The sequence below is a fragment of the Ostrinia furnacalis genome, unplaced genomic scaffold, assembly GCF_004193835.3.
Source record: "Ostrinia furnacalis isolate ACB-3 unplaced genomic scaffold, ASM419383v2 OfSCF2047, whole genome shotgun sequence".
Taxonomy (NCBI): Eukaryota; Metazoa; Arthropoda; class Insecta; order Lepidoptera; family Crambidae; genus Ostrinia; species Ostrinia furnacalis.
The window spans coordinates 1,617,248-1,635,868 of NW_021132286.1; the positions used below are offsets into that span (position 1 = coordinate 1,617,248).

An 18,621-nucleotide genomic window follows, 5' to 3' on the forward strand; every position below is an offset into this window, starting at 1 on the left:
ACCGATTTCCGTTCATCAAAAACGGTAAAATAGCACTGTCAGTTGTTGTTGACAGCTGACTGTCATTTGGTTGACTTGACAGCTAACTAACCTCAATTTTTGCAAATAATCAAAACAAACCTTTGTTTTTGTGAAGATTACAAACATTTCACACGTTTATCTGTTACTAGCCGCGTTAAAGTTAGCATGTGCAGTGATAGTGTAATAAACTGAGCCTGTTTCTATCATCCTTTATTAACAATGCTGCTTACTTTAAGTGCAAATTTTATATCGTTGTGTTTTTGTATCTAAAGTGAAATGATTCCTTCTAATACTATTTGCGTCTCTCAGGAGGGCCCAGCTAATGCTTTGGCCCTCAACAAAGACTGCAGCCAAGTTGTAATTGCCGGGAGAAATGGTAAAATTGTATTCTATTACAATGATGATTTATGAACATTATTTTTATTTATTTGTGGTTCATTTATTAATGCTATTTTTTTTACAGTATTCAAAGTGTTTTCAATTGGGGAAACTGAATTTACCGAAGTCTGTAATCTGCGTGTTGGCAAAAACCTGAACCTGAATTTTTCTTCAATAGATGTAGCTTGGAGTACCATTGAAGGTGAATAAAATTAAAATACAACTATATTTCTTTCTGTATCTAACATAAACCTCAATATTGTTCCTATCATCACCTGTACTTTTTCATCCAGAAAACACATTAGCCACAGCAGCCACCAATGGGGCTGTGGTGGTGTGGAACCTCGGCCGCTCCGGTCGCTCTAAACAAGAGCATGTCTTCTCTGACCATAAAAGGACTGTCAATAAGGTAAGAACTTCAACCTATATCAAACTTCTAATCTAGAAACCATACTATACCTAACCACCAATGTTTTCCATTACATCAATTATTGGAGCAACAATAACAATGGAATTAGTGTTAATTAAACAGCCAATCCCATATTTGCTTGTTTAAAAATACACTTTTATCTATTAAGTATATCCAGTTATCTTGTTAATTCGGTTCTATATTGGCTCACATAAAATTCNTTGAAAAGTTATGTAAGAAAATGCGCTACCTGTTAATTCATTTCGAATTGATAGTTAATGATCCATAACTGGTCTTTAATAACAATTACAATATCAAGTTTATTTTATTGTACCCTATTTTTTATGTTAATAACAGGTTAGCTTCCATCTGACTGAGCCAGCATTGCTGATATCTGGATCTCAAGATGGTATGATGAAATGCTTTGATCTTCGCATGAAAGAAGTTGCCAGGACATTTATCAGGTAAAGGTCAATTTTTTATCTAATTTTATCCCTAGGTTTTGTTAGCATAAAACGGTTTGTACACAAATTGATTTCACACTTTTTGGAATAATTTTGCTTCTCTCTGCATTCTCTGCAACTGTGAAGAGTGGCATAAAATAATAAATAAGCTTATTCTGAAGTGTTTCCTAATAATATTGGGTGAGTATAACGGCGCATCCACACATGCGGGGTGGCGCGGTCGGCGACCAACCCGGCGGTCGTGCATCTTTTACTGGCAAGGCAGACTGAAAGCCGGCGGCAAACCCGGCGGTATGTGTGGATGCGCCATAATGGAAGCTACTGATGATGCTAGGTCACATTGGTTTGATTGTTGACTATTACCTACCTATTATAAACAACTGTCCTCTAGGTTTTCTGGAAGAGATCGCTTTATAGCGATAATGCCGCCTAAATTGTGCCATATCTTTTGTATATTTCTTTCTCTTATCTTGTCTAGCATGGTGTACTATAAAGTATGTTCTATCTATCTATTGTTTACTAAACCAGCAACACGGAGTCGATCCGCGACGTGCAGTTCAGCCCGCACCAGGCGCACCAGTTCGCCGCCGTGTCCGAGAACGGCTCCGTGCAGCTGTGGGACGTGCGCCGCCACGAGCGCTGCCTGCAGCACTTCACGGCGCACTCGGGGCCCGTGTTCGCCTGCGACTGGCACCCCGAGCTGCCCTGGCTGGCCACCGCTTCCCGGGACAAGACTATCAAGGTAATATTGAGGCTGGAAGCAACTTGTGCACTTCACGGCGCACTCGGGGCCCGTGTTCGCCTGCGACTGGCACCCCGAGCTGCCCTGGCTGGCCACGGCTTCCCGGGACAAGACTATCAAGGTAATATTGAGGCTGGAAGCAACTTGTGCACTTCACGGCGCACTCGGGGCCCGTGTTCGCCTGCGACTGGCACCCCGAGCTGCCCTGGCTGGCCACGGCTTCCCGGGACAAGACTATCAAGGTAATATTGAGGCTGGAAGCAACTTGTGCACTTCACGGCGCACTCGGGGCCCGTGTTCGCCTGCGACTGGCACCCCGAGCTGCCCTGGCTGGCCACGGCTTCCCGGGACAAGACTATCAAGGTAATATTGAGGCTGGAAGCAACTTGTGCACTTCACGGCGCACTCGGGGCCCGTGTTCGCCTGCGACTGGCACCCCGAGCTGCCCTGGCTGGCCACGGCTTCCCGGGACAAGACTATCAAGGTAATATTGAGGCTGGAAGCAACTTGTGCACTTCACGGCGCACTCGGGGCCCGTGTTCGCCTGCGACTGGCACCCCGAGCTGCCCTGGCTGGCCACGGCTTCCCGGGACAAGACTATCAAGGTAATATTGAGGCTGGAAACAACTTGTGCACTTCACGGCGCACTCGGGGCCCGTGTTCGCCTGCGACTGGCAAGATTATCAAAGTAATACCCTAGAAATAAAGAGCGATTTTGCTGTTTATCACAGAAAATGTAAAAGATGCTTTGGGGTTTATCACAGCGTATTCAAGGCCTGTGAGCTAACTGCAGCTGAGCATTCTGACGTGATTTGAATAGTTTCTCAGGGTAATCTAAATTCGAAACAACACTTGGCCTCTTGATCAGGCCATTGTGCGCTTTGACTACGTATCGCTTTTCATCTACTACAGATATGAGAAAAACTTATTAAAGTTGCTATGCCTATGAACATAGCCGATAGCGCGTCGATATCATGGTTGTCGGCCTGCATTTACTACAAAAGTCGTGACGCCTTAAATGCATATTTCAAACCAATATAACTGTTTTAGTCATAACTACTCATATCAAATAGACAAGTTTGTGTTTAAAATGGCACGCGCAGTTTTAATCAGTCATTAACATTAGGCGGCTGGACGTAACCCAGACGGGCGAAGTAGGTCACCGATAACGAATCTATTCACAGGCGATGCAACACTTGTCCACAGTTTAGGCACTAAATTCAGGACAAGTCCGCCATTATGCACGAGAAATCAATCCCACGTGTCCTATTTTATTGCTGATTTAGTCATGATAATTTCAAAAACAAATCAAATGAAAATAATCATCCAATGTTGCTTTTAAAGTAGTAATAAAGAAGTAAGAATGTTTTTGTAAAGTTGTAGTCCATTAATATGTTACAATATGGTAATATTAGTTATTCTAGCACACTCCACGAGCTATCGAGCACAGCAGTTGCTATGTTTGGCTTTTGTTTATCAGTTAGTCAATTAAGATAACTGCAGCACGAGTATTGATTTAGCGGGAGTTAATAATATCGTCTACACCTACTTACAGTCTCAATAGACATAATTATGTACTTATTACCACATTGTAAAACAATTGCACTCTTTCTGACCTATTGGATATCACTTAATGATAAAAGACTGCTTATGAGCTTAGCAAATTGATAAACAAATAGACTGCACAGCTGCAAAGCAAATAGTTTGTAAACTTGATTCTAATGTCAACAGATCTGGGACATCCACGCGAAACCAAACCTGGAACACACCATATACACGATCGCCTCGGTTGGACACGTCAAATGGAGACCACAAAAGAAGTATGTTAACAAAAGTAGCATTAATTATTTGTCAAATATGTTCTATGTTGATCAAAATTATGACCGCCACTAACATGGCAGTGCAGAGGACAACAAATTAGTCTTGGAAATTAAAAGTGTTGCCCAAATAACCAACAGGTCTAATGGTTCGCGTGCCAGCCTGCAGCGGAATCTAAGACGTCTTCATCTACAAGTCATTTGTCTAAGTTACCATTGTATCCACCATTGGCCACCCCTGCACTATACATACTTAGCCGTCTTTACGACGACGTCGTCATACACAACTTTTTGATTTTTTCGACTTTTCGAGCCGTCACCACAGCGACTGGCTCGAACCGTATACGAATACGAGCCAGAGTCATTCCACAATTCAAACAGTCTTATGCCCGTTTTCGCCATCAATCCCTAATTTTTAAGTGACCACTATGGTAGCACATAATATTAATTTTGTTTTCATAGAGATCACTTGGTGAAAACGGGCATTATGCTCATCATTCAAACTCGTAGTCGCAGCTGGTGTTTGTAAAACGAAGTAGCAAGTTAGCAAGCCGCGGTTGTGAGGTGCTAGTGCATTTGGTGGTCAGGTTCCAGGTGGCGTCGTGCGCGCTGGTGCTGGACTGCGCCGTGCACGTGTGGGACGTGCGCCGGCCGCACGTGCCGCTGGCCACCTTCGCCGAGCACCGTGACGTCACCACCGCCATCGCCTGGCAGGCCGACCCGCACACCTTCCTCTCCACCAGCCGGGTGAGTCCACTCACTAATGTCGGCCTTATGCAGTACACTCTTGTTAAGTCTGGTCTGAGAGCCCAGGCTCGCCCGATTACCTCGCGAGATAGCCCTATGTGCGAACACAAGACTGAGAGTGAGCAACAGCGAGACGAGGTAGTGCGAGCTCCATGTACATTCTCGCACTCGGCATGTCATGTGGTCTCTGGGTGAAAGTGTACAGCCGTCATTACACTTTTCACTTTAAGCCAGTCATTTGAAGAAATATTGTTTCCAAGCTCTACTACAATCATAAAACTCAATTGGTATTCGTAGCAAATTCCCTCTTTTAAAATATAGTATGGGGTCGCTTCTTCTTTTCTTCTACTGTCCCCGGAGGCGTAGCGTCATAGATGCGTATCGTCATAAGCTTGCTTGCAGCTTACGTACAAGACACTGTTGACGGAGCGCCAAAGTCATGCTTGCGTCGCTGTATCGCGCTGTACCAAGGTAACGATTTCACCAGGGAGGGTGCAGATGCTATGAGAAGCTAGCTCGCCCAGAACATGCTAGTTTACCAACTTGTATCTATTGTTCTTGTTGATTTAGGGCCCTCGCCCACGGCGACTTTTTGTAGCGATGCAGTTGCGCTGCTGTAGCGCGTTGGCATCACTTCTGTAGTGCGTCGTAGCGATGCTGTCGTGCGTTTCGTAAACGTTGGCGAATCGCCGTGGGCGAGGGCCCTTACATATCATTTAATATTCTGTTATTTATCGTTTGCATATGACAGCAAATGTATATCTTCTCCCCCGTGTGGGGACGGCCATAAAGAATACTCTTCCCCACCGCCAACAGGAGGCGTGTCGTAAGAGGCGACAAAATCCCTGCAGCACCGGAAGGGCAGCAGCGTCTGCATGCGAAACCTTATAAAAAACTGCGATCGCCAACCCGCCTGCCAAGCGTGGCGATTAAGGCAAATCCCCCCCATGGAGAGGAAATCCTTGGGCGAGGCCTTTGTCCAGCAGTGGACGTCTTTCGGCTGAAACGACGACGACGACGTATATCTTCTCTGTTGTGTGCAGGACTGCAGCCTGTACCGGCACCGGTTCACGGAGGCGGCACACCCGGTGCTGTGGGCGAACCCGCACGGGGTCTGTGTTTCTGCGCGCGGCGAGCTGGCGCACGCGGCGCCCGAGCGGCCGCTGCCCGCGCTGCACCCCTACTGCCACCCGCCCGGCGAGCGCGTCGTGCCCGGACTGGGGTGACTACTGATTGTTCTTTATTGCATCGAATAAATATTTTTCTTTCTTTCTTTCTTTCTTTAACCAAATGCCGGCTACTGTTGGTCAAAAGCCCAATTGCTCATAAGATAGGCCCCCTTTAATGAGGGCTATCGTTTTAGCGCTCACCAGTTTGCGCCACTGTAGAGTAAGGTCCTGTCACTTGCTAGTAGCGAAGACAGTGGCACCAACTGGTGAGTGCTAAAGTGGTAGGAGGACTATCGCATTTGCACTCATCAAGATGGCGCCACTGTAGATGTATGATTGTAGATTGTAAGGTCCTGTCAATCGCCAGGGGTGTCAACTGTTAAGTATAAAAACGATAGCCCTCATTGATATTTATTGTCCGTGGTGCATAATCTTTTCATGATGGTTTTAAACCTTTGTTTGTCACCTGTCATCAGCTTTGCAATGGAGGGAAGTTGAACCTTAATTTCGAACTCCTCATTTATGTTCTTCTGATTAATTTCGTTGCGGGTCCAATGACAGTTTAACTTTCCCCCGGGACAAACTTGACCTTCATTGGTTGGGTTTTTATGGCGGTCGAGATGTAGATCCTGGCTACACAGGAGATGCAGTGGTAGTAACGAGAAGTCGGAATAGTCCCGTATGTTGGTCAAAAGCCTTCTTAAAAGATTTCCACAACGATCGCTTCTGTGTTGCTCGCATCCAGGTCCTTCATCAGATCGTCGGATGTGCATGTGGATTGAGTGATCCTTGCTTCAATCTTAACAAAAATCGAGGAAGTTTTACTTAAAATATGTTAAAACATTGCGATGAAGTTTAAAAATTTGTTAAACCTAAGATAAAAATGTTATGGCCAATAAATAGGAGCACTCATACCGCACGCTTTAAGAAAACGTCAACATGTTTATTTCAGAAAATAAAGCCTTTCCACTTCTTTTTATAGTATTGAAAAATTGTTAAGAATATGTTAAAACTATTAACAAATTCAGAAATTCCTTGCACGTCCCGTTCCAAAGTTATGACGATTATTTAGGATCACTCACACCGCACACGGGCCGTATGAGTGCTCTTCAAAATAATGACTTTTTATTAATAAATACGTTTTATTTCTGTTGGGAAATGTGTGCAAACTGACGAGCGAATTTGTTAAAGAATAAGTGTGACAAAACTTAAAAGCTGAAGGAAGAAATTAACCTTTATTCTTTCCTCCAATATGCCGTGTGAGTGATCCTTACTTTTACCTCTATCTGCTCATATGTAGTTCGTAGGCAGACTGAGATAGTATCTAAAATTGTTAATTGTTTTTAACAATTATTTGGCATATATTTTGCTTTTATTAAGGTCATAATTTAAGAAATATCAGGCTTAGATGATTCCTAAAGGAAAATGTTGATTAGGGTACATATGATTTTTTATTTTGTGAGACTGTTCCGATTCGTCAGACGTGACAATGCAAAACCAATGCAATCTAATATGTATTAGGTGTCCTGTTTATATTTTATTCCTATTGGCTAACTACTCTTCTAGACATTCTGTTTTACTTGACATACCTAGGTATATACTTTAGGTGTTTTGTGTCCTGTTTATATTATACTAGCTTTTGCCCACGGCTTCACCCCCGTGAAATTTAGTTTGTCATATATCGTCATAAATTATAGCCTATATGTTATTTTGGGTTATAAACAATAATACTGTAAAGTTTCATCAAAATCCGTTCTGCAGTTTTATGCGTGAAAAAGTAACAAACATCCAGACATCCACACAAACTTTCGCATTTATAATATTAGTAGGATAGGATTCTATGTTAACATTCTGTTTTACTTGACATACCTACATACTTTAGGCGTTTTAAATAAACACTGAACTGGAATTTTCTTTATGTCATGCTATATGGCATGATAAACAATGTAGAAAGGCTGCATATAAAATTAAGGATGTAGGTTTATAAGTACAGGTTACACACGGCAGGCATCTAGAAATGTATAGATTTCGATGTGCTCTTTACGAATTTCAACTTTGCGACCTCCTATTGTCTCCGCGGGCGCCACCAAATTGAAAAAATGCTGCTAGTAGCAGATTTTTTCAAATAATTCCTTTAGGATTATTTTTGATAAAACGTCCTTAGGAAAACTTCTGATGAATCGAAACAGTCTCTCAAAATAAAAAATCATACGTACCCTAATCAACATTTTCCTTTAGGAATCATCTAAGCCTGATATTTCTTAAATTATGACCTTAATAAAAGCAAAATATATGCCAAATAATTGTTAAAAACAATTAACAATTTTAGATACTATCTCAGTCTGCCTACGAACTACATATGAGCAGATAGAGGTAAAAGTAAGGATCACTCACACGGCATATTGGAGGAAAGAATAAAGGTTAATTTCTTCCTTCAGCTTTTAAGTTTTGTCACACTTATTCTTTAACAAATTCGCTCGTCAGTTTGCACACATTTCCCAACAGAAATAAAACGTATTTATTAATAAAAAGTCATTATTTTGAAGAGCACTCGTACGGCCCGTGTGCGGTGTGAGTGATCCTAAATAATCGTCATAACTTTGGAACGGGACGTGCAAGGAATTTCTGAATTTGTTAATAGTTTTAACATATTCTTAACAATTTTTCTATACCATAAAAAGAAGTGGAAAGGCTTTATTTTCTGAAATAAACATGTTGACGTTTTCTTAAAGCGTGCGGTATGAGTGCTCCTATTTATTGGCCATAACATTTTTATCTTAGGTTTAACAAATTTTTAAACTTCATCGCAATGTTTTAACATATTTTAAGTAAAACTTCCTCGATTTTTGTTAAGATTGAAGCAAGGATCACTCAATCCACATGCACATGATCGTCGGGGGCCTGCCCAAACTACGTCTTCCGGCCCTTGGTCGCCACTTGAAAATTAATTGTTATCACCATTTTAACCAAATGACGCTCATTGGCCAAATCCCATACCGAAAGATTTCCAGAACAGTCAGTTCTGCGCTGCTCGTATCCATGTGCTTCCTGCGACCTTCACCAGACCGTTAGTCTACCGAGCGGGAGGCCTAGCTACACTATGTTTTCAGGTCTGGGGTCGCTACTTGAGAACTTTTCAATTTCACAACTTTTCAATTCATTCGATCTATGAGCTGTATGCTCCGCCCTTTGTCACTTGAGTTTGGCAATTCGGGGGACTATTTCATATCAGTCACTTTGGTTCTCCTCATTTCTGATTTGATTACGTATAAAAATTCCGAGCAAAGCATTTTTAGTGACTGAGCCTTCATAAGGGACCTCACCTCCAATTCGTTGTTCATCACTGGCAACACAACCGATCAAGGACTTTAGTCCTGTGCAGTGAACGTTGATACGGAAAAAATACGTGTACAATATTTTTTATTATCTGTTTAACCTCTCTTATGCTTTGTCTCATATCTGTGCAACCTCTGTCAACTGCTTTGTCTCAGATCTAAGACAATACTACTTTGTCATTTTGAAACATCATTTGAAAACCGTAGCAGTTGGGGGTGCAGTTTTGCGCGGTCATTTGTCTCGTTACATTTTGTCATTTACCTTATTTCCTAATGGCTTCAATCTGCTCCCCAGCCGCAAGCAGCCGACGGCCGGCTCACTAGGCGCGTCCGCACAGGCGGCGCTGGAGCGAGCGTTCCCGGGCGGCGCCGCCTCTACCTTGTGCCGCTACCGCACGCGCGTCGATCCCGTGGCCGGCGAGCTGGCCGCTAAAGAGGCTGATGAGAAGGCCAAGGAGGCCGATGAGAAAGGAACCAATGGGCAAGTGAACGGGAGTGATGACGTGGACGATGACAATGAAGACGATATGTGAGTTTCTTTTTGCTGCAGGTGTTATGGAGACATGTGCTGCTATGACATTGCACGAAAATTGTGATGTGGTCTCTTGAAACACTTACATGTCTGGATAGACCCGGTTGCTGTAAATGTAATGCTTGTATAGAAAATGTCTAGAAACAGCAGCCGAGTAATGAAACGGTAATGTAGATAACACTGAAAAAAATTTTTGGTTACTGCTTAACACAACAAAAGTGACCACCGAACTGTTAACTATTACCAAATTAAGTCTAGCTCACTACAGAGTTATTTGTTTAATTTACACAACATTTTGTTCCTCATAACCAAAGTGTTCGGTGGTCACTTTTGTTGTATAAGCAGTAACCAAACATTTTTTTCAGTGTATAGAGTGGAACTTAACTGTATTCGAAATCCTTCTTCTATCATGGGGGTCGCCGAAGCCTGTAAAGTCGCAACCAAATTGAGATCAAATACACAAAGTGACTTAACACAAATTTGAGTCAGACACTGAGTATCGAAACCTCCTCGTCAAGAATCTCATTCTCTTGTTGAATGAAATACATCACCGACACTACGAGAGATTATTGATTGAAAGGCTTTGTGGTGTAAAATAAAATTATATTGTAAAATAAAATCAAATTACATGTTTTGTTCAAGAGTAGAAAAGTCAAGAGAGAAGAGAAAAAAGTGACAGTCGTATAAACATAAAAAGTAAAAAGAAGTTTCTCGCCTGCCAGGCGCGCGGCCAAGAAGTTTGGTCGCACCTTTGCGACCTCTGTTACAATTTTACTAGGCCGTATTCAAACAGACCTGTACACTTGTCATTGGAGCTTGGAGTCAGTAACTTATTCTCCTGTATGCTTAGGGACCGGCGCACGTCGGCGCTGGTGGGGTGCGCGCTGCACTACCGCATCCGCGGCGCCTGCCCGCACGAGCTGGCTGCCCGCAACGCCGCCGTCGCGCGCTCCTACAACCGGCACATGGTACGGACTACATTATTAGTACTTAACCTAGAAGCTTGTCATGATCATCGTAATCATTTAGATAGTAACTGCACCATACGAGCACATGATCTTATTCACAAAAGGTAACTGGAGGGTTTGAACACAGACCACACCCTGATGGATTGGAAACTCATACTACTTTACTAAATAAACCAGTCATCACCTTTTGATTGCGTTAGCAAAGTAGTTCTTTTCTGCTCCAAGATGGGGATAACAGATGGGCCTGCATATTGGTAATTTTAAGTCGACGCTCAAACGAGTTACTGAAAAAAAAAGTTTCTACTGTAAAACGCATGAACAACGAAGTGACCATCTGAAGTTCCTTGTTTCCATTTGAGGCACCCTGTCATAGCATAGCAACCCGGCTGGCCAACATGGGAAGTTTAGGCCACATCCTCTATTCACACACTCTGCTCGCACACTCACTGCGGCAACAGCAATATAATTACGCGCGAGCGATAAGGATGGGTAGCTTGGGGTCATTGGACGAAACTATGTGCTCGGCGAGTACTATCTGGTCTTCGACCTCTAGGCCGGTTCGGGCGTCGAGCTGGTGCTCATGGCTCGAGCTTCTTTTCGGCTGGCTACTGCCAGTCGGTGGTTGAGGCGTCGCTTTGGCGACGGACTGACCTGAAGCTTCTACCTGGCACCACTGTCCCGCCCTCGGCGCGGTACCAGCCCACCGGGTGAGTCGACGTCGGTCGAGGCCCAGTGAACGACGCGGGCGGTTCTTGGATACCAGGGAGCTTTCAGGCAGTCATGTTATGCTCGGCGACCGGACTTTAGATAAGGGTCGTGCTCCTGCGAGATGCTGTGGAGACAATGATGACTACTATAACTTATGTTTCTCTTGCAGGTGGCGCACGTATGGGAGGTGGTCCGCGCGGTGTGCGAGGCGCGCGCCGCCTCCCGCCGCCCGCCGCCGCCGCGCCCGCCAGAGCCGCGCGCCGACCCGCCGCCGCCGCCGCCGCACTACAGGCAAGGGGCAAATATCTGTATCAACTCGGGTCTAGTATCCAATAGTCAATCATCTCCACCTCTTACCAGCCGGAATAAAGCGCCAGAATGAAGTGCCGTGATAAATTCTTATCGATAAGAATATATCACGGCGCGCATTTTAGACTTCAAAATGTACGGGTTTTTCGCGTATATAGATAAAATGGCGCAATAGCTTAGGCCTACTGGAATGGTAATATTCGTAATCAAAATGCCTCGCCAAAAAACAAATAGTTTGATATAAAGTCAAGTAGTCGAGATTCAGTTATTGCTTACATTCTCCAGAACCTATTCAACATTATGCATTACATATTCTCAAAACTTCTAGTGAAAGACATAACAAGTACTTATTTTTTATAGAGTTCGTGACACCCAAAGTGACGAAAAAGTTGACTTGTAAAGACGTGTTGCGAACTTATTGGCTACTTGACGCTGCTGTATTTTATTTTGAAATAAAAGCAGATGCAGACCAAGAGACTCATCTTCGGAGAGATCATCTCGTCGCGAGTAATAAAATGTAAATGGATATATCCCACAGCGCCGTGGAGGAGGAGCCGCTGGAGGAGGCGGAGGAGTGGGCGGAGACGTCGTTCCACAACAGCGGCGTGCTGGGCATGCCCACGCTCACCATCTACATCCCGCCCGCCAAGTACGCCAAGCAACTCCGGGAGGACAGTACGTATCAAATTATCACTTCAGATTTGCAACAAAATCTTTTCAAAACGGTAAATAACATGTTTACTCTTCCGACGTTGGACTGTACGTACCCAGAGTCCTTTGGGCTTAATTTAAGTTTACGTTAGCTGTATTCGCTAGACGTATGACAGGTTGCACAGCGTCCCTCGGCTACTTTAAAGAACAAATTTTTTGACGATTTCTTTGACGCACTCTAGTGACTGCTCACTACTAGTGAGCATACCTAACGTAATCTTCGTGGAAGCTTGTATAAAGTGGAATCTCTAATATTATCATTAACTTCGAACTCCTATGTTTACGATTCCTAGGTCCCATTTCCTCTCGGAACTTAGCCTTCTTGCTTGCCATTTGTTTGGATCTTATTGGCAGTCAAAGTAAAGATCTTGGTTATACAGGAGTGACAACGGTAGAAACGAGAGATGGGAATACTCTAATATCTACCAGTCTAGCCAGCGTGTAATGTTGGCCAAATCCTTCATTTTCATCAATTCGTGCAGGACCTCATTTTGTGCAGAAGCACAGGAAAATGAAGACTCGTGTTTCTGTAGACACTTAAAAAATCTGTATGTAATGTACAAAAAGTCCGAGGTTCGGAAAAAACTAAAGTGTGTCAAAATAACGCGTACATTTTTGTAGGCGAGAACATGGGCTGGGTGTCGGCGGCGTCGGCGCACTACGTGGACATCGAGGCGGCGGACTGGACGCTGCCCGAGGAGGCCTTCCCGCTGCGCACCGCCCCGCCGCCCGCGCCCCCCCACACGCCGCCCCACCAGCCCCACCCGCCCCACCCGCCGCCCCACCAGCCCGCGCCCGCCACCCTCACCGAACACACAGGTACTGACGACGGCAACTAAAGTCCGGTCTGTGAAGAATAGAAGAATTTTGTCCAATGACCCCAAACTACCCATCCTTATCGCTTGCGCGTAATTATATTGCTGTCGCGACTGTGCGACGCGCGCCCGCAGTGAGTGTGCGAGCGCGACAGCAACATAATTACGTGCGAGCGACAACGATGGGCAGCTTGGGGTCATTGGACGGGATTCTACGTGCTCACGGACCAGGCTTTAGTCTGGTGTGCTGATGACGGCCGCACCGCCCTGCCGCCCGCGCCGCCCCACACGCCGCCGCACGTGCACGCTAACTCAAGCTTGAAGCTGTGGCAACTAAAGCTTGGTCCGTGAGCACGTAGAATTTTGTCCAATGACCCCTTTTTATCGCTCGCGCGTAGTTATATTGCTGTCGCGACTGTGCGACTGGCACCCGCAGTGAGTGTGCGAGCGCGATAGCAACATAATTACGTGCGAGCGATAAGGATGGGTAGCTTGGGGTCATTGGACGAAATTCTACGTGCTCACGGACCAGACTTTACGCTCACCGAACACACAGGTACTAACGAACTCAAGCTGACAGTATCAGCTTTGACAGTGACACCACGTGACGACCTTGCACTAGTATTTGACTAATAATCACGCCCACTGAAACTCTTGATTGTTGCGTGTTAACCACGGAATGTAGGTATCACCGATCAAAGCAATGAGGGCTATCGTTTTAGCGCTCACCAGTTAGCGCCACTGTAGAGTAAGGTCCTGTCAATCGCCAGGGGTGCCAACTGTTAAGTATAAAAACGATAGCCCTCATTGGAATACATTTTTTATTTTATGTTTGACGTCACCTCTCACAGTTCTGACATATGATACCGTCTGGCTGTCAAAATTCCATTGACTGAATGATTATTGATTTTAAAACAGTAAGAAGATCTAGTAGGAAATAAATGAAAATGAGCCATTCATTCAGAATTTGAAATACAAATCAGTCTTATCTATATGATTTAATTCAAAAAATACGAGTACATTAGCAACTAGTGTCCGATCCCCTGTTTCTTCGCTGTGTCCCAGGCTCGGGCTCGACGGTGACGGCGGCGGTGTCTCCGCTGGGCGCGGGCAGCTCGCCGCCGTCGTCGTGCAGCACCGGCAGCGACAAGGGCAGCCAGCACGCCGACCTCAGCGCGGTAAGTTTACTTTTTATTTGGCACGGTCCACGTTTCATCGTACGTTTCTGGTCAAATCTTCTTCCTTTGCCTCGCCTTATCCCGTTACGCGCTCTATCTTGAACGTCTTGTTAGTGAAGTCTCAATTCTTTCATGTCCTTTCGGATATTAGTCATCCAATGAGGGCTATCGTTTTAGCGCTCACCAGTTTGCGCCACTGTAGAGTAAGGTCCTGTCACTTGCTAGTAGCGAAAACAGTGGCACCAACTGGTGAGTGCTAGTGGTAGGAGGACTATCGCATTTGCACTCATCAAGATGGCGCCACTGTAGAGTAAGGTCCTGTCAATCGCCAGGGGTGCCAAATGTTAAGTATAAAAACGATAGCCCTCGTAGTCTGTCTTCCTCTTTTTTGCAGCGATGGTGTACAGTGTCCCAAAAAGCTCGGACCGTGGTTGTAAAATAAAACACTGATCCAAGTAAAGTGAAGTATATTGAACCTTAATGTTTTAACTTAAATAGCCAGGAAAAAATCAAATGATATCGCGATTTAACGAAGCACATCGCCATCTAGCTACGCAATTTCAGAACCTATGACTTTTGACATTTTCCATTACTATTTTCTAAACTATGACAGACGCAATCTCAAACATAACCGCCCACCATGAACACCGTGCGGTGTTCATCATTAACATCAGTATCGCGTACATGAGACTTCGACAAAATACCTATAACTTAGTTATTAGTTAAGTTAAAAAGTAGTGTACTTGATACCTGATTGGACTGGTACGATATGATAACATTCGCTTGTATAAAACTATCAAAACAATTAAAATGACTTAAGAAACAAAACATAGTTGACACTTCAATACTTAAAACATAACACATCTAATAATTATGCTATGTGAGACTTGTGCGAGTACAGTTGCTTACGACTTCAACAAATCCTAATATTCAAAACCTAACAATAGTAAACGAGACATCAATTAGGCTGCCACAGGTAAGACACATAATTTCGAAACAGGTCATTATATGGTAGAGCTTTTGCATAACACGTTAGCCAACGAACAACACGAGTAATTATTGTCAGTGACGGGAAGCTTGTCAACAAAGATGTCATAAAGCCAACGAGCCGGGGAAGATCATTCTCTTTCACTAGCCCTACGTTACCTATTTTGGGTACCTGTGAAGACCTGTGATGTCTCTGTAGAAACTGAGCTAAGTATTTGAGTATTCTCTGAGAGAGTTGCCATCACTGAAGACTACACATTGCAAACCACACATATTGCTTATGTTTTTCTAAATTGGTATCTTGGCTANAAAAATTATAATGACAACGAATATTTTTAAAAAATATGTAAAATGAATAATTTCAAATACCAATTTATTCTAGTGATATTAAATTTGCAATTAAAATTTATTTTAATTAAGCAAACAAAATTAATTACAATGAACAAATTAATAGATAAAGTCTTTAACCAATTTCTTTTAAAAGTATTGAAATTTATATTTGATGAAGTAAACTGCAAATTAATATCAAATATTTAAAAATGTGTTAATAATGTTATAATTTTCGACATTATTCGGACTTCAAAATTACTTACTTAATTTGACCCTTCTACGTTAAATTCTTATTTTCTAAAAAAAATGACACCAAATAATTACACAGTGGCCACATGTGAATTACATAAGCAATTAGTCATAAAAATGATTTAAAAATATTTAATGATTCGAATGTAAAATTAATATTACTTGATGTTTCCGATAATGCCTTTCTTGCTCGAGTTTTATCACCCGGCAGCACTCATCACCTTGACACGAACTCTCCCAGCAGCCAGCAATTAACCAACATCTGNATTAACATAAACGCGATATACAAATAAATGTGACTTGAAAAAAGACCTAACTTTGAGCTCACCTCTGGGATCAATTAGACCAATTTTTATGGTTATAAAACCAAATAATGATCTCATGTGTCCTCTTTAACAGATGGATAGCGATTAATCCCAACTTAACAGTATTAAAACCATAAAAGTTGGCTCAAGCGTAACTACCTATTTTTTTAAAAATTGACTCTGGATCCTTCGAAAAACACATTTTTGGGGTAAAAACCTTTCCTTTAGGCCTAATTCACACGAGAGCTTTTTTAACGTCCGTTAAAAAAGCGTTCAAATAGAACATATGCATACCCAAGTACGTGTTCACACGTCGGCGCTTTTAAAACGCGACGCTTTTTTATCGAGCAGTGTTGCATTTTCAACGCAGAGCGTTGGGAATAGGCTTGGGTATGCATATTATGTTCTATTTGAACGCTTTTTTAACGGACGTTAAAAAAGCTCTCGTGTGAATTAGGCCTNGGCAACACAACCGATCAAGGACTTTAGTCCTGTGCAGTGAACGTTGATACAGAAAAAATACGTGTACAATATTTTTTATTATCTGTTTAATGGACAAAAAAAATTGTCATTTACCTTATTTCCTAATGGCTTCAATCTGCTCCCCAGCCGCAAGCAGCCGACGGCCGGCTCACTAGGCGCGTCCGCACAGGCGGCGCTGGAGCGAGCGTTCCCGGGCGGCGCCGCCTCTACCTTGTGCCGCTACCGCACGCGCGTCGATCCCGTGGCCGGCGAGCTGGCCGCTAAGGACGCTGACGAGAAGGCCAAGGAAGCCGATGAGAAAGCAACCAATGGACAATTGAACGGCAGTGATGACGTGGACGATGACAACGAAGACGATATGTGAGTTTCTTTTTGCTACAGGTGTTATCGGTGCATGTGCTGCTATGACATTGCACGAAAATTGTGATGTGGTCTCTTGAAACAGTTACATGTCTGGGTAGACCCGGTTGCTGTAAATGTAATGCTTGTATAGAAAATGTCTAGAAACAGCAGCCGAGTTATTAAACGGTAATGTAGATAACACTGAAAAAAATTTTTGGTTACTGCTTGCTTACACAACAAAAGTGACCAATTATTTGTTTAATTTACACAACATTTTGTTCCTCATAACCAAAGTGTTCGGTGGTCACTTGTTGTGTAAGCAGTAACCAAAATTTTTTTTCAGTGTATATAGTGGAACTTAGCTGTATTCGAAATCCTTCTTCTATCATGCGGGTCGCCGAAGCCTGTAACGTCGCAACCAAATGGAGATCAAATACACAAAGTGACTTAACACTTTGAGTCGGACACTGAGTATCGAAACCTCCTCGTCAAGAATCTCATTCTCTTGTTGAATGAAATACATCACCGACACTACGAGAGATTATTGAATGAAAGGCTTTGTGGTGTAAAATAAAATTATATTGTAAAATAAAATCAAATTACATGTTTTGTTCAAGAGTAGAAAAGTCAAGAGAGAAGAGAAAAAAGTGACAGTAGTATAAACATAAAAAGTAAAAAGAAGTTTCTTGCCTGCCAGGCGCGCGGCCAAGAAGTTTGGTCGCACCTTTGCGACCTCTGTTACAATTTTACTAGGCCGTATTCAAACAGACCTGTACACTTGTCATTGGAGCTTGGAGTCGGTAACTTATTCTCCTGTATGCGTAGGGACCGGCGCACGTCGGCGCTGGTGGGGTGCGCGCTGCACTACCGCATCCGCGGCGCCTGCCCCCACGAGCTGGCTGCGCGGAACGCCGCCGTCGCGCGCTCCTACAACCGGCACATGGTACGCACTACTACTTAGTCTTGATCACTGGCACTTGGCCTAGAAGCTTGTCATGATCATCGTAATCATTTAGGGTTTGCTAAACTATGGGTCACGACCCAGTGGTGGGTCGCGAGCGAACATTGAGTGGGCCCTGCCTGTAGAACGACACACCACCCTACCCATCCAACCGCTGGGCAGCGGGCGAAATTTCCTAGGTACCCACCCGAGTTTGGGAACTTGTATTAGATGAGTCGTAGCCCAGACAATTTTGGGAACCACTAATTTAGATAGTGGCTCCACTGCAGAAGCATGATATGCTCTAATTTACATGAGGATTTAATCAACACTACCCATAGACAGATTGGGGAGTCATATCTACTTAAGACTTGGTATTTCTGCTAAAGTAGGTATTTCGCGCTGTCAAAATCTGCGCGCGCAATACTTCGCCGAAGACAGCGCGCCAAAGAGCTCTCGCGGCTACACAGTATAAAAATACCAGTTGGTTAGGTTAGGTTGACTTCCTTTCGTTCAAGCGTCACACTCACAGCACTTTCTAATACAAATCATATCCAAGTGATACAAATTAAAACAACTTTCAGAATTTTTGGGAATATATTTTAGAATCGAATAAATATAAAATATAACTGCCAAAGTAAACACGGTTCAAAGAGGCGTGGCTTCACCCGACCTTCCGGAA

General features: G+C 43.6%; 1 protein-coding gene across 1 annotated transcript; it reads left to right on the top strand.

The window, feature by feature from the left end:
- Nucleotides 1-81: 81 nt before the first annotated feature.
- Nucleotides 82-13,080, top strand: Wdr24 (WD repeat domain 24; the record flags this gene model as incomplete). The annotated part of the gene is made up of 13 exons (XM_028306718.1): nt 82-397; nt 485-601; nt 693-808; nt 1,166-1,272; nt 1,801-2,014; nt 3,746-3,834; nt 4,419-4,578; nt 5,622-5,800; nt 9,378-9,611; nt 10,465-10,582; nt 11,460-11,581; nt 12,138-12,274; nt 12,932-13,080. Coding segments are annotated over exons 1-13 (1,842 nt in total), but the record flags the coding sequence as incomplete, so codon positions are not given.
- Between the last annotated feature and the right edge of the window lie 5,541 nt (nt 13,081-18,621).